The sequence below is a fragment of the Salmo salar genome, chromosome 13 (assembly GCF_965601325.2).
Source record: "Salmo salar chromosome 13, fSalSal1, whole genome shotgun sequence".
Classification (NCBI taxonomy): domain Eukaryota; kingdom Metazoa; phylum Chordata; class Actinopteri; order Salmoniformes; family Salmonidae; genus Salmo; species Salmo salar.
The window spans coordinates 52738873-52752407 of NC_138303.1; the positions used below are offsets into that span (position 1 = coordinate 52738873).

Sequence of the window (13535 nt, forward strand, 5' to 3'; positions counted from 1 at the left end):
TGCATCTCTTTCTCTTGCCAATGACGGGGATTTTGGCCTTGTCGGGTGTCTGAAGTACATCCTGTGCATCCTGCTTGTTGAAGAAAAAAGCTTTGTCTAATCCGAGGTGAGTGATCGCTGTTCTGATATCCAGAAGCTCTTTTTTTGCCGTAAGATACGATGGCAGAAACATTATGTACAAAATAAGTTACAAATAACCGAAAAACCCCACATAATAACAAAATTGGTTAAGCGCCCGTAAAACGGCTCCCACATCTTTGCTTTATGGGCATTAATATGGAGTTGATCTCCCCTATGCTGCTGTAACAGACTCCGCTCTTCTGGGAAGGCTTTCTACTAGATGTTGGAACATTGCTGCGGGGACTTGCTTCCATTCAGCCACAAGAGCATTAGTGTGGTTGGGCACTGATGTTGGGCGATTAGGCCTGGCTCGCAGTCGGTGTTCCATTTAATCCCCCAGGTGTTCTATGGGGTTGAGGTCAGGGCTCTGTGCAGGCCAGTCAAGTTCTTCCACATCGACAAACCATTTCTGTATGGACCTCGCTTTGTGTACGGGGCATTGTCATGCGGAAACAGGAAAGGGCCTTCCACAGACTGTTGCCACAAAGTTGGAAGCACAGAATTCTCTAGAATGTCATTGTATGCTGTAGCGTTAAGATTTCCCTTCATTGGAACTATAGGGCCTAGCCCAAACCTTGAAATCAGCCCCAGACCATTATTCCCCCTCCACCAAACTTTCTAGTTGGCACTATGCATTGGGGCAGGTAGCGTTCTCCTGGCATCCGCCAAACCCAGATTCCTCCGTCGGACTGCCAGATGGTGACGCGTAATTCATCACAACTGCTCCTGAATCCAATGGCAGCAAGCTTTACAGCTCCAGCTGACGCTTGGCATTGCGCATGGTTATCTTAGGCTTGTGTGCAGCTGCTCGGCCATGGAAACCCATTTTATGAAGCTTCTGATGAACAGTTCTTCTGCTGACGTTGCTTCCAGAGTCAATTCTGAACTCGGTAGTGAGTGTTGCAACCAAGGACAGTAGATTTTTATGCGAACTGACTTGTTGGATAGGTGGCATCCTATGATGGTGCCACTTTGAATGTCACTGAGCTCTTCAGAACGGGCCATTCTACTACCAATGTTTGTCTATGGAGATTGCATTGCTGTTTGCTCGATGTTATACAACTGGTCTGGCTGAAATTGCTGAATCCACTAATTTGAAGGGATGTCCATATACTTTTGGCTGTGATGTGTATCTATACCTACTGAGTGTACAAAACATTAGGAACACCTTCTTAACGTTTGTTTTCTTGCCCATTCACCATCTGAATGGCACACATATGCAATCCATGTCTCAATTGTCTCAAGGCTTAAACATCCTTCTTTAACCTGTCTCCTCCCCTTCATCTGCACTGATTGACGTGGATTAATAACTGACATCAATGAAGGATAATAGCTTTCACCTGGATTCACCTGGTCAGTCTATGTTATTGAAAGAGCAGCTGTTCTTAATGTTTTATACAATCAGTGTACATGCCCCATGTACTGTGCATCTGGAAAGTATTCAGACCCTTTGACTTTTTCCACATTTTGTTACATTACAGCCTTTTTCTAAAATGGATTGAAACTGTTTTTTCCCCTCATCAATCTACACATAATACCCATATAATGACAAAACAAAAACAGGTTCTTAGAAATGTTAGCAAATGTATTAAAAAAACAACAACTGAAATATTAGTCAGACCCAGTACTTTACTCAGTACTTTGTTGAAGTACCTTTGGCAGCGATTACAGCCTCGAGTCTTCTTGGATATGACGCTACAAGCTTGGCACACCTGTATTTGGGGAGTTACACCCATTCTTCTCTACAAATCCTCTCAAACTCTGTCGGGTTGGATGGGGAGCATAGCTGCACAGCTATTTTCAGGTCTCTCCAGAGATCTTCGATGGAGTTCAAGTCCAGGCTCTGGCTGGGCCACTCAAGGACATTCAGAGACTTGTCCCGAAGCCACTCCTGCGTTGTCTTGGCTGTGTGCTTAGAGTCGTTTCCCTGTTGGAAGGTGAACCTTTGCCCCAGTCTGAGGTCCTGAGCACTCTGGAGCAGGTTTTCATCAAGGTTGTCCCTGTACTTTGTTCCATTCATCTTTCAGTCTCCCAGTCCCTGCAGCTGAAAAATATCCCCACAGCATGATGCTGCTACCGCCATGCTTCACCATAGGGATGGTGCCAGGTTTCCTCCAGACATGACGCTTGGCATTCAGGCCAAAAAGTTCTATCTTGGTTTCATCAGACCAGAGAATCTTGTTTCTCATGCTTTGAGTCATTTAGGTGCCTTTTGGCAAACTCCAAGCGGGCTGTCATATGCCTTATACTGAGGAGTGGCTTCCAACTCTACCAGAAAGGCCTGATCAGTGGAGTGCTGCAGAGATGGTTTTCCTTCTGGAAGGTTCTCCCATCTCCACAACAGAACTCTGGAGCTCTGTCAGAGTGACCATTGGTCACCTCACTGACCAAGGCCCTTCTCCCCCGATTGCTCAGTTTGGCCGGGCGGTCAGCTGTAGGAAGGGTATTGGTGGTTCCAAATTTCTTCCATTTAAGAATGATGGAGGTCACTGTGTTCTTGGGAACATTCAATGTTGCAGAAATGTTTTGGTACCCTTTCCCAATCCTGTCTCAGAGCTCTATGGACAATTCCTTCGACCTCATGCCTTGGTTTTTGCTCTGACATACACTGTCAACTGTGGGACCTTATATCGACAGGTGTGTGCCTTTCCAAATCATGTCTAATCAATTTAATTTATCACATGTGGGCACCAATCAAGTTGTAGAAACATCTCAAGGATGATCAATGGAAAGAGGATGCACATGAGCTCAATTTCAGTCTCATAGCAATAGGTTTGAAAACTTATGTAAATAAAGTATTTTAGTTTTTCATTTTTAATACATTTGCAAACATTTCCAAAAATGTGTTTTTGCTTCGTCATTATGGGGTATTGTGTTTAGAGGAAAGAAAAGTATTCAATCCATTTTAGAATAAGGCTGTAACTAGTGATGCACCGATATGATATTTTTGACCTATACCGATATCCAATATTTTCCTTGACAAAAAAACCCAGATACCGATAACTGATATTTACAATTTTAGCGGGCTTTTATGCATTCTAGTACAGTTAAATAGTTAACACACACACGCAATGAGGCAGCGGTTTAAGGCACTGCATCTCAGTGCAAGAGGCGTCACTACAGTCCCTGGTTCGAATCCAGGCTGTATCACATCCGGCCATGATTGGGAGTCCCATAGGGCGGTGCACAATTGGCCCAGCGTCGTCCGGGCCATCATTGTAAATAAGAATTTGTTCTTAACTGACTTGCCTAGTTAAATTAAGGTTACACACACACACACACACACACACACACACACACACACCACACTGACCAAAAAGTTATTTTGTTGGCATTTACATATGTCCCCATATTTCTTTCACTTACTTGCTGTGCTGTTTCGTTATTCATTTGTTCAGTTGTTTCATTCTCAACCAGGATTTCTATGGAACGCCATTTGGGTCTTTGCGTGTCAAATAACACTACTTGACGTGTCAAATAAGCTTGTTGACCAATCAGGACCTGAATATGACTGCACTTCACATAATAATTTAATGCGTTCATACATTTTTTACGTAGTTATTACACATTGGTTACACTATCACTCGTATTTCATATGTCATAACGATTCATAGATACGTATGCTATGATGCTGGTAAAGTTGTCTCGCGCACCTACATTGCTGGTCAGAAAAAAAAGCTAGCTAGCTCATGGATGCAAACAATGTTCTTCCCCAAAAACATAGCAAAACGACATAATCTGTTTCAGTAGCTATAGTTAGCTAGCTAACTATATCATCTAAAATAACCCTAACTTATAAGACAGTTATTATATTATTAGTGGTGGTCGTACCCATCTATGTTGAGTTCTTATACTTTGATGGCAAACCGCAAATTCCACTATTGTGCCTAATCCTTATTGTGGCTAGCTTCACAACACATAACCCGGTCCGATTGAGCCTCACTAGCCAGATGAAGCTAGCTGGCTGCTTATAACATTAGCTTTGGGCAACAGGGTTAAGTAGCTGGCTAGCTATTTATTTTCATGAACTGAAGTTCAATTTCAATAGGCGAACAGCAAGTGGCAACCTAGCTAATACTTACTCACAAGGATTCCTAAATCATTGCTAAGAATAATGAAAATGACTGCAGTTTCTACTGGTCATTGTTTTCAGGCTGGTTGTATTAGTGCTAGCTAGGTACCAAGCTAAAACTAGCTATCCCAGAAGTTACGGTCGAACAAATTATGCTTTATTACAACGCGGTATTGTAAACACATCCGTCGTGGCCGGTGTTTGCTTGTTTGCAGACTTTTGTACAGCTTTGACAGTGCTACTGTATCTTTTTAGACACGCCAAGACCCAAACGGTGTTCCATAGTATGTATGTTGTAAAGCTAATAGCAGTGACCCTAATACTGTGTAAATCCGGTAGAGGCAACATCTGAAAAATAGCGCACTTGGTAGTGTGTACCGGTGCTCGACCAGTCAGCGAAAGCCAACATCACCCATGACAGAGAATGGTTGATTGTCAAGGGGAATGAATTCCATTATCTTGGCTTTAATGGATTTCGCCTTTGAGTCATCTGGCTGAAATTGTCTTACTCTTTCAAATGACTGCTCGACTTGTTGACTGCTCAATCCACACAACAGACATTGTGGGCTAGGTTAAGAATGCTGTGTTGCACGTGTAGCGCAAGATTTTATGTGGCGTCATTTCGTAATGTACCTACGTTAAATATGTATGCATGGTTTTTAACATCGGCATTAAACTAGACATCGGGCCGATACCGATGTTGGCATTTTTCGCTAATATTGGCCAATTCTGATATGTTAACCGATATATCATGCATTCCTAGCTGTAACGTAACAACATGTGGAAAAAGTCAAGGGGTCTGAATACTGTTTGTATTTATATCCATTTTAGAATCAACTGTCAATTAAAAGGCTGCAATACTGTCCTTCTGGAATTTTAATCCATTATGATGTATTCACTGGAAGCAACCAATGGTGCATCAGGGCTTAAGTGTTATTTACCCCACAACCCTGGTCTCTTGGGGCTTACTGTGCTTGTTATTTACAACCCCCCTCGACATACACACATGCCGACATGCGCACACACACACTCGCACACACATACATACACAGGCACACGTGCACACACCATTTATTTATTTTTAAAGAATTGCACCAACATTTTGAGTTTTTTTATTTTACCTTTATTTAACTAGGCAAGTCAGTTAAGAACAAATTGTTATTTTCAATGACGGCCTAGGAACAGTGGGTTAACTGCCTTGTTCAGGGGCAGAACAACAGATTTTTACCTTGTCAGTTTATGAGTGTATGATGCAATGGGTGTTGCAGTGTTAAAATGATGGAGAGTGCCAGTTAATTTCTCTAGTATAGAAATTATTCTTGAAATAAGGAAGTAGTATGATGTGGAAATGGAAGGGTTCTGTTCCATTGGCTCCAATGGAAAGTGAACCATTTGTGAGAGTGTGTTTATGTGCACATTTCTGTTTGTATGTGGGTAGACCTCATCTCACTCTCTTTTTCCTTTGATTTCCAGGCATACAAGAGGAAAACCGAGGCGGCCAAGAAAGAGTACCTGAAAGCCCTCGCCACGTACAGAGCCAGTCTCGTTTCCAAGGTAACGCTTATGACACGCCAGGCTTGCTTAAAGTGATGATGGATTGGATGAAAAATCGCAGCTAATGATGGGGGAGGGGCTAACGGAGAGTGGAGGTAGGGTGATGCAACAAGACTATAGCATATTTCCATAGGTTGGGGGTTGGAGTTGGAGTTGGGGTTGGGGTCGGTGTTGGGACAGTTGTTCTGATAGAGGGAATGTCATACTAAGCTTGGTTTGAAAGGGCATATTTTGATGTTATTGGTTGTAGGGCCTGTATGTATGCCCACTATTTGTATATAATATATTAAGCATTTCTCGGTGAAGTCAACACCTGTTGTATTCGGCGCATGTCACAAATACTACTTTATTTTATTTTATTTATATATATTTCATTGGGCCATTATCTGTATCTGTCTTCATAGGATATATCTTGTCTATGGCTATTCATACAAGACACATGCATGGAACTCTTGGTTTGTTGTTGTTATTGACGCACCCATTGTGTCTTCTGTTGCATTGCTTGGGAGTGCGCATCCAATTCAACGCTACACATATTTGGGTTTTTGTAGCATTTTTTCAGTGTGACACCTTGCTGCTAATTTAGATGTATGGCATTCTCCTTTTTTCCTATGAGTGATGGCACCCTATTTCTTACGCAACAACATGGAGAGGAAGGAAGGAATGGTGAAATTGTGTTGTTTAATGCCGGGTCGCGTTAACAGCCCACAATGTAGCGTCGGGGAGATTCCTTTTGTCATTCCATTTGTTCTTCTGGCAAACAGCCTCATTTCCGTGTGTGTGTGTGTGTGGTGTGTGTGCCCTCTCCATTCCCATCCATCTGTCAAGGTGTCCATTGATCATTATCCGGTGGCCCGGCAACAATTCATACAAATGGGCACCGTTGCCCCTGTAATCAACACTGATAGGTTCAGATAAGCAATCTGACAGCTCATCATAGGTGTTGGGTGAGGGAGGGGGGAGCAAGGCGAGGGCTGCACCTGCTCTGAATGATGCACCCATGATATACATAAAGAGTCAATAAGTCTTTTGATATCTTTAAAGGATTTTATGTAATCTGTCACAAGACATCTATTGGCCCTTCTGGGTGTTTTGTAATGATCTCTGGTCCTCTGTGTGGCCTCATTATCAAAATATATGAAATTATTAAATAAGATGATTATATTTTTGTTGTTGTTGACAAAACCTAAAAATAAACCATTGACTAAGTGAATACCTTTTGGTGTTTAATATGAGGGTTTGGTAACACTTTACTTGACACCCAGCATCATAACATGTTATGGCATGGTCATAACCATGTCATAATATGTCATAACAGCTAACATAACTTGTCATAACCTGTCATAATATGGTCGTAACACTACAGTGGTGTAAAGTACTTAAGTAAAAATACTTTTATTTACTACTTAAGTAGTTTTATTTGCGTATCTCTACTTAACTTTACTATTCATATTTTTGCCAACTTTTACTTTTACTTCACTATATTCCAAATGAAAATAATGTAATTTTTACTCCATACATTTTCCCTGACACCCAAAAGTTACATTTTGAATGCTAAGCAGGATAGGAAAATTGTCAAATGCACACACTTATCAAGAGAACATCCCTGGTCATCCCTACTGCCTCTGAACTGGCGGACTCACTAAACACACATGCTTCGTTTGTAAATTATGTATGTGCATTGGTGTGTGCCCCTGGCTATCCGCAAATAAATACAAAACAAGAAAATGGTGCTGTCTGGTTTGCTTAATATAACGAATTTGAAATTATTTATACTTTTACTTTTGATACTTACGTATATTTTAGCAGTTACATTTACTTTTGATACTTAAGTATTATATATATATATAGTTGAAGTCGGAAGTTTACATACACCTTAGCCAAATACATTTCAACACAGTTTTTCACAATTCCTGACATTTAATCCTAGTACAAATTCCCTGTCCTAGGTCACTTAGGATCACTATTTTATTTAAGAATGTGAAATGTCAGAATAATAGTAGAGAGAATGATTTATTTCAGCTTTTATTTCTTTCATCACATTCCCAGTGGGTCAGAAGTTTACATACACTCAATTAGTATTTGGTAGCATCACCTTTAAATTGTTTAACTTGGGTCAAACGTTTTGGGTAGCCTTCCAGAAGCTTCCCACAATAAGTTGGGTGAATTTTGTCCCATTCCTCCTGACAGAGCTGGTGTAACTGAGTCAGGTTTGTAGGCCTCCTTGCTCGCACACGCTTTTACAGTTCTGCCCACACATTTTCTATAGGATTGAGGTTAGGGCTTTGTGATGGCCACTCCAATACCTTGACTTTGTTGTCCTTAAGCCATTTTGCCACAACTTTGGAAGTATGGTTGGGGTCGTTGTGCATTTGGAAGACCCATTTCTGCCCAAGCTTTAACTTCCTGACTGATGTCTTGAGATGTTACTTCAATATATCCACATAATTGTCCTCCTCATGATGCCATCTATTTTGTGAAGTGCACCAGTCCCTCCTGCAGCAAAGCACCCCCACAACATGATGCTGCCACCCCCGTGCTTCACGGTGTTCTTTGGCTCGCAAGCCTCCCCCTTTTTCCTCCAAAAATAACAATGGTCATTATGGCCAAACAGTTATATTTTTGTTTCATCAGATCATAGGACATTTCTCCAAAAATTACAATCTTTGTTCCCATGTGCAGTTGCAAACCGTAGTCTGGCTTTTTTTATGGCGGTTTTGGAGCAGTGGCTTCTTCCTTGCTGAGCGGCCTCTCAGATTATGTCGATATAGGACTTGTTTTACTGTGGATATAGATACTTTTGTGCCTGTTTTCTCCAGCATCTTCACAAGGTACGTTGCTGTTGTTCTGGGATTGATTTGCACTTTTCACACCAAAGTATGTTCATCTCTAGGAGACAGAACGCGTCTTCTTCCTGAGCGGGATGACAGCTGCGAGGTCCCATGGTGTTTATACTTGCATACTATTGTTTTTACAGATGAATGTGGTACCTTCAGGCATTTGGAAATTGCTCCCAAGGATGAACCAGACTTGTGGAGGTCTACATTTTATTTTCTGACGTCTTGACTGATTTCTTTTGATTTTCCCATAATGTCAAGCAAAGAAGCACTGAGTTTGAAGGTAGGCCTTGAAATACATCCACAGGTACACCTCCAATTTACTCAAATTATGTCAATTAGCCTATCAGAAGCTTCTAAAGCCATGACATCCTTTCCTGGAATTTTCCAAGCTGTTTAAAGGCACAGTTAACTTAGTGTATGTAGACTTCTGACCCACTGGAATTGTGATACAGTGAATTATAAGTGAAATAATCTGTCTGTAAACAATTGTTGGTCAAATTACTTGTGTCATGCACAAAGTGGATGTCCTTACCGACTTGCCAAAACTATAGTTTGTTAACAATAATTTTGTGGAGTGGTTGAAAAATGAGTTTTAATGACTCCAACATAAGTGTATGTAAACTTCCGACTTAACTGTGTATATACACACAGTACCAGTCAAAAGTTTGGACACCAACTCATTCCACGGTTTTTAGTGAAGCCATTAAAACTATGAAATAACACGTATTGTCACGGTTGTCGTAAGAACGGGACCAAGGCGCAGCGGATGTTGAGTTCCACATATTTATTACAAAGTGAAACTTTAAGCAAAAACAATAAATCAATAAACGAACAATGAAACGTGACTACGTGGTGCACAAACACAAAACAATATCCCACAAACACAGGTGGGAAAAATAGCTACTTAAATATGATCCCCAATTAGAGACAACAATTACCAGCTGCCTCTAATTGGGAACCATACAAAACACCAACATAGAAAATAAAACTAGAACACAACATAGACATTTTAAACTAGAATACCCCCTAGTCACGCCCTGACATACTACACCAAAGAGAAGCAAGGGCTCTCTATGGTCAGGGCGTGACACGTATGGGATCATGTAGTAACAAAAAAAGTGTTAAACAAATCAAAATATATTTGAGATTTGAGATTCTTCAAAGTAGCCACCCTTTGCCTTGATGACAGCTTTGCACACTTAGTATTCTCTCAACCAGCTTCATGAGGTAGTCACCTGGAATGCATTTCAATTAAGAGGTGTGCCTTGTTAAAAGTTAATTTGTGGAATTGAATTCCTTCTTAATGCGTTTGAGCCAATCAGTTGTGTTGTGACAAGGTAGGGGTGGTATACAGAAGATAGCCCTATTTGCTAAAAGACCAATTCCGTATTATAGCAAGAACAGCTCAAATAAATGATGTTTATAGTCATGTTTTTTTTGGTAATATTTTAAATAACTTGCAGAAAATACACTTTATGACACTGTCAAAAAACATTATGACCACCATAGTCATATAAACCAGATAGGCCAATTACTTACACAGCCTTATGTCAGTCATCAGTCAATAGGTTGTCTTGTCCTGCTCCTGACATTTGCTCCTGCGTTCATCCCAGTCATCAGCAACAGAGCATTGGGGTAGGTGCATGTCTGACTCACTTTCTGTGCAATTACAATGATCATTTAATATGGTCAATATGGTCAGTTTCATAAAATGTTATTTAACATACACATACTATTGACATGTAGGCTATGGTTTAATTTAATATTTTTGCCTTGTGTGGTAGGTTTTGTGGGTTTTGACACTCTTACTGTATGTACTGTAGGTGTCATAACCAGCCATAAAAGAATGTAATATGTCACAACAGGTCAAAATATGTGTCATGACAGTGTTATGACACATATCACAGTTATACCAGCTGTAATGACATATTATGACATGGTTATGACCGTAAAGTAAAGTGTTACAGAGGAGGTAAGCAAGAAATAAAAAAATAGTAAAATAAATGTGTAATTTTTATCTTATGTCAGTATGTATTTGTTGTCAAAGTTTTGGCGTCAAACTGATAGCCGTTGTGAAAAAAGTCAGTACCGTAGTTGGAAGAGTTGCAGAGTTAATTGAAAATAATGCCATTGTTGATTAGATGCTCTTTTCATTAATTAGGCCATTTTCTCTTGAACCATATGGTCTATCTACTAGAAATTAATGGACAATACGGACACAGATATAACAAATGTATACTATATATATATATATATATAATTAGTTTTTATGAAGTTATTCAAGCATAAATTATGAAAGCCATAGATTTTCTGTTAATTACCAAAATTACTGAAGATTCCTGTAACTATGGTAAACCTTTAGCTTTGTAATCCTGTGCATCACAGATGACCCAGCACTACTTGGTCGCATTCATTTGGCACGACACGGAAACGGGTCATAATAGGGAGAGACTATTTGAACTTGTCCAAAAAGAAACATTTGTTTTTGTTCAACCTTTTGAAACATTTGCTATGGTGTGTCCTTATGAATAAATCAAATCAAATCAAAGTTTATTTGTCACGTGCGCCGAATACAACAGTGAAATACTTACAGTGAAATGCTTACTTACCAATAGTGCAACCAATAGTGCAAAAAAGGTATTAGGTGAACAATAGGTAAGTAAAGAAATAAAACAACAGTAAAAAAAATAGGCTATATACAGTAGCAAAGCTATAAAAGTAGCGAGGCTACATACAGACACCGGTTAGTCAGGCTGATTTGAGGTAGTATGTACATGTAGATATGGTTAAAGTGACTGCATATATGATGAACAGAGAGTAGCAGTAGCGTAAAAGAGGGGTTGGCGGGTGGTGGGTGGCGGGACACAATGCAGATAGCCCGGTTAGCCAATGAGCGGGAGCACTGGTTGGTCGGCCCAATTGAGGTAGTATGTACATGAATGTATAGTTAAAGTGACTATGCATATATGATAAACAGAGAGTAGAGCAGTGTAAAAAGAGGGGTTGTCCTAGACTTGGCACTCCGGTACCGCTTGCCATGCAGTAGTAAAGAGAACAGTCTATGACTGGGGTGGCTGGGGTCTTTGACAATTTTTAATGCCTTCCTCTGACACTGCCTGGACCCTGAATAGGACCCTGAATAACACTGAATGGTGCTATAGGGCCTTTTTCATGTATCAAAGATTAGTTTTGGGGGGGGGGTCAACAGTATATGAAATCACAACAAAAATGTGAGAGTTTTTACACCTTTACAGCTTTTACAAAATATCCTAACCTTCCTACTTCCTCTTTGTTTTGTGTTTCTCCCCTCCAGCCCTACAATGACCCTGTCGAACCAAAAAGCTCCCAAAGCAGCCAGCCCTCCCACATGCTGCCCCCCAAGCAGCCCCTGTACAGCGTGCCTCCGCAGGCCTCCTCCCCCTACGGTCTGGGCCCCGGCTCCTTCCCCTTGTCGGACCTGCAGAGCTTCGCCGGTCCGCCCCACCACGCCCTGGCCCGGACCCTCAGCCAATCCCAGATGCTGCCGCCCAGCATGAGTGCCTCACCCCCCTCCCCCTTCCAGATCAGCCCGCCCCTCCACCCATCCCAGCTCGCCCTGCACCAGAGTTCCCTGCGCATGCAGCAGGTCCAGTCGCACTCAATGGGGCTCCAGGGATCTCTGCACTCACCTCCTCTCAGCCAACAGGTTAGTCCAATCTCTGTTCTCCAGCATTCAGCCCTGCTTGCCCATTCAGAGTTGTGGGGAAACAAGTTGAGCATTGCCCCCATTGCCTGCAGTAGACGTGAACGTCATGCTACTGGGAAGCCCACCAACCAAATTGGAGCATTTGAAGTGGTAGCGTTTTTTAACAGAGCACTCCTCTGTTTTCTCTTCTACTCCAGGGGTTCTCTCACATTCAGGATTACCAGAACAGTGTGGGGGGGTCCCAGTCCCCGGGGGCGCCCAACCCAGGGCATGGACAGAACCCAGACTGGGACGGCGAGTACTGCAACCGGGACTGTGGGCCCAACCATTGCAGGTGAGCATGCCCTGATACCCTACTGGGACGAGTAACAGTCTTATCAACAGTCCTTTGCTAGAGTGAGGCTGAGGGTTTATTCAAAAGCCATAGTAGTGAAAAAGCACTTTTCCCTACACTGTGAGAAAGTGTGACTCACAGTTGCTATTCTGATGAAATCAACCATATGTTTTACCGCTTTGGTGCAATTTTCACAAGTTTATGGTAACTCTTAGAACAAAACTCAAAACAGATCATCAAAAAGGCATTTGTTTCAAAACTCTAAGCACCAAAGCATCATAAACCCACTTTTTCACCAAACTTACTCAGTGTTTCACATACATGTTTCACATTGCAATACATTTTTTTTATATAAAGTAATTGCCTTTCACAATGCAATGCTCATAGTACTTTTGTTATGATTCCCTCATCTTTTGTTAAAAGTAATTTTACTAATACTAAATACTAATACTATCACTTAAACATTTGGTAAATCTAGAGATTTTACATGTAAACCGGTTTGTCTACTACAGATTTCTGAGAACTACATAATGAACGTTTATGTCTGTAAAGTAGAAACATAGAAAGTTATATATACTCGAATGCACTACTATGATGATGACTATTATGATTTTACTTCACAGTACATTTCTTTTAATCTGATATTGACAAAATCAGAGATGTATTGTATGTAACAAATCAATTCAAAGTTTATTGGTTGTGTATACATATTAGCAGATGTTAGCAGGTGCAGCTAAATGCTTGTGTTTTTAGCTCCTACAGTGCAGTAATACAATATCAATACAATATACAAATAATCCATAAAGTCCAAAACAGTAAACATGAATCCAAAATGAAGTTGCTTGATGGGTTGGGGGGTTCACACTGCTTTACTAAAATTGCATTGGCCAATACAGTACTGTAATACCATAATATACTGTATACCATTTG

The 13535-nt window shown here is 40.9% G+C and overlaps 1 protein-coding gene across 2 annotated transcripts in view; it reads left to right on the plus strand.

The window, feature by feature from the left end:
* Positions 1 to 13535, plus strand: part of LOC106567461 (TOX high mobility group box family member 2) — a 133197-nt gene that overhangs the window by 116209 nt on the left and 3453 nt on the right. For both annotated transcript variants that reach the window (XM_045693375.2, XM_045693376.2), the window contains 3 exons: positions 5666 to 5746; positions 11900 to 12271; positions 12469 to 12605. In XM_045693375.2, the coding sequence (XP_045549331.1) occupies positions 5666 to 5746; positions 11900 to 12271; positions 12469 to 12605 (590 nt within the window). The remainder of the gene's footprint in view (positions 1 to 5665; positions 5747 to 11899; positions 12272 to 12468; positions 12606 to 13535) is intronic.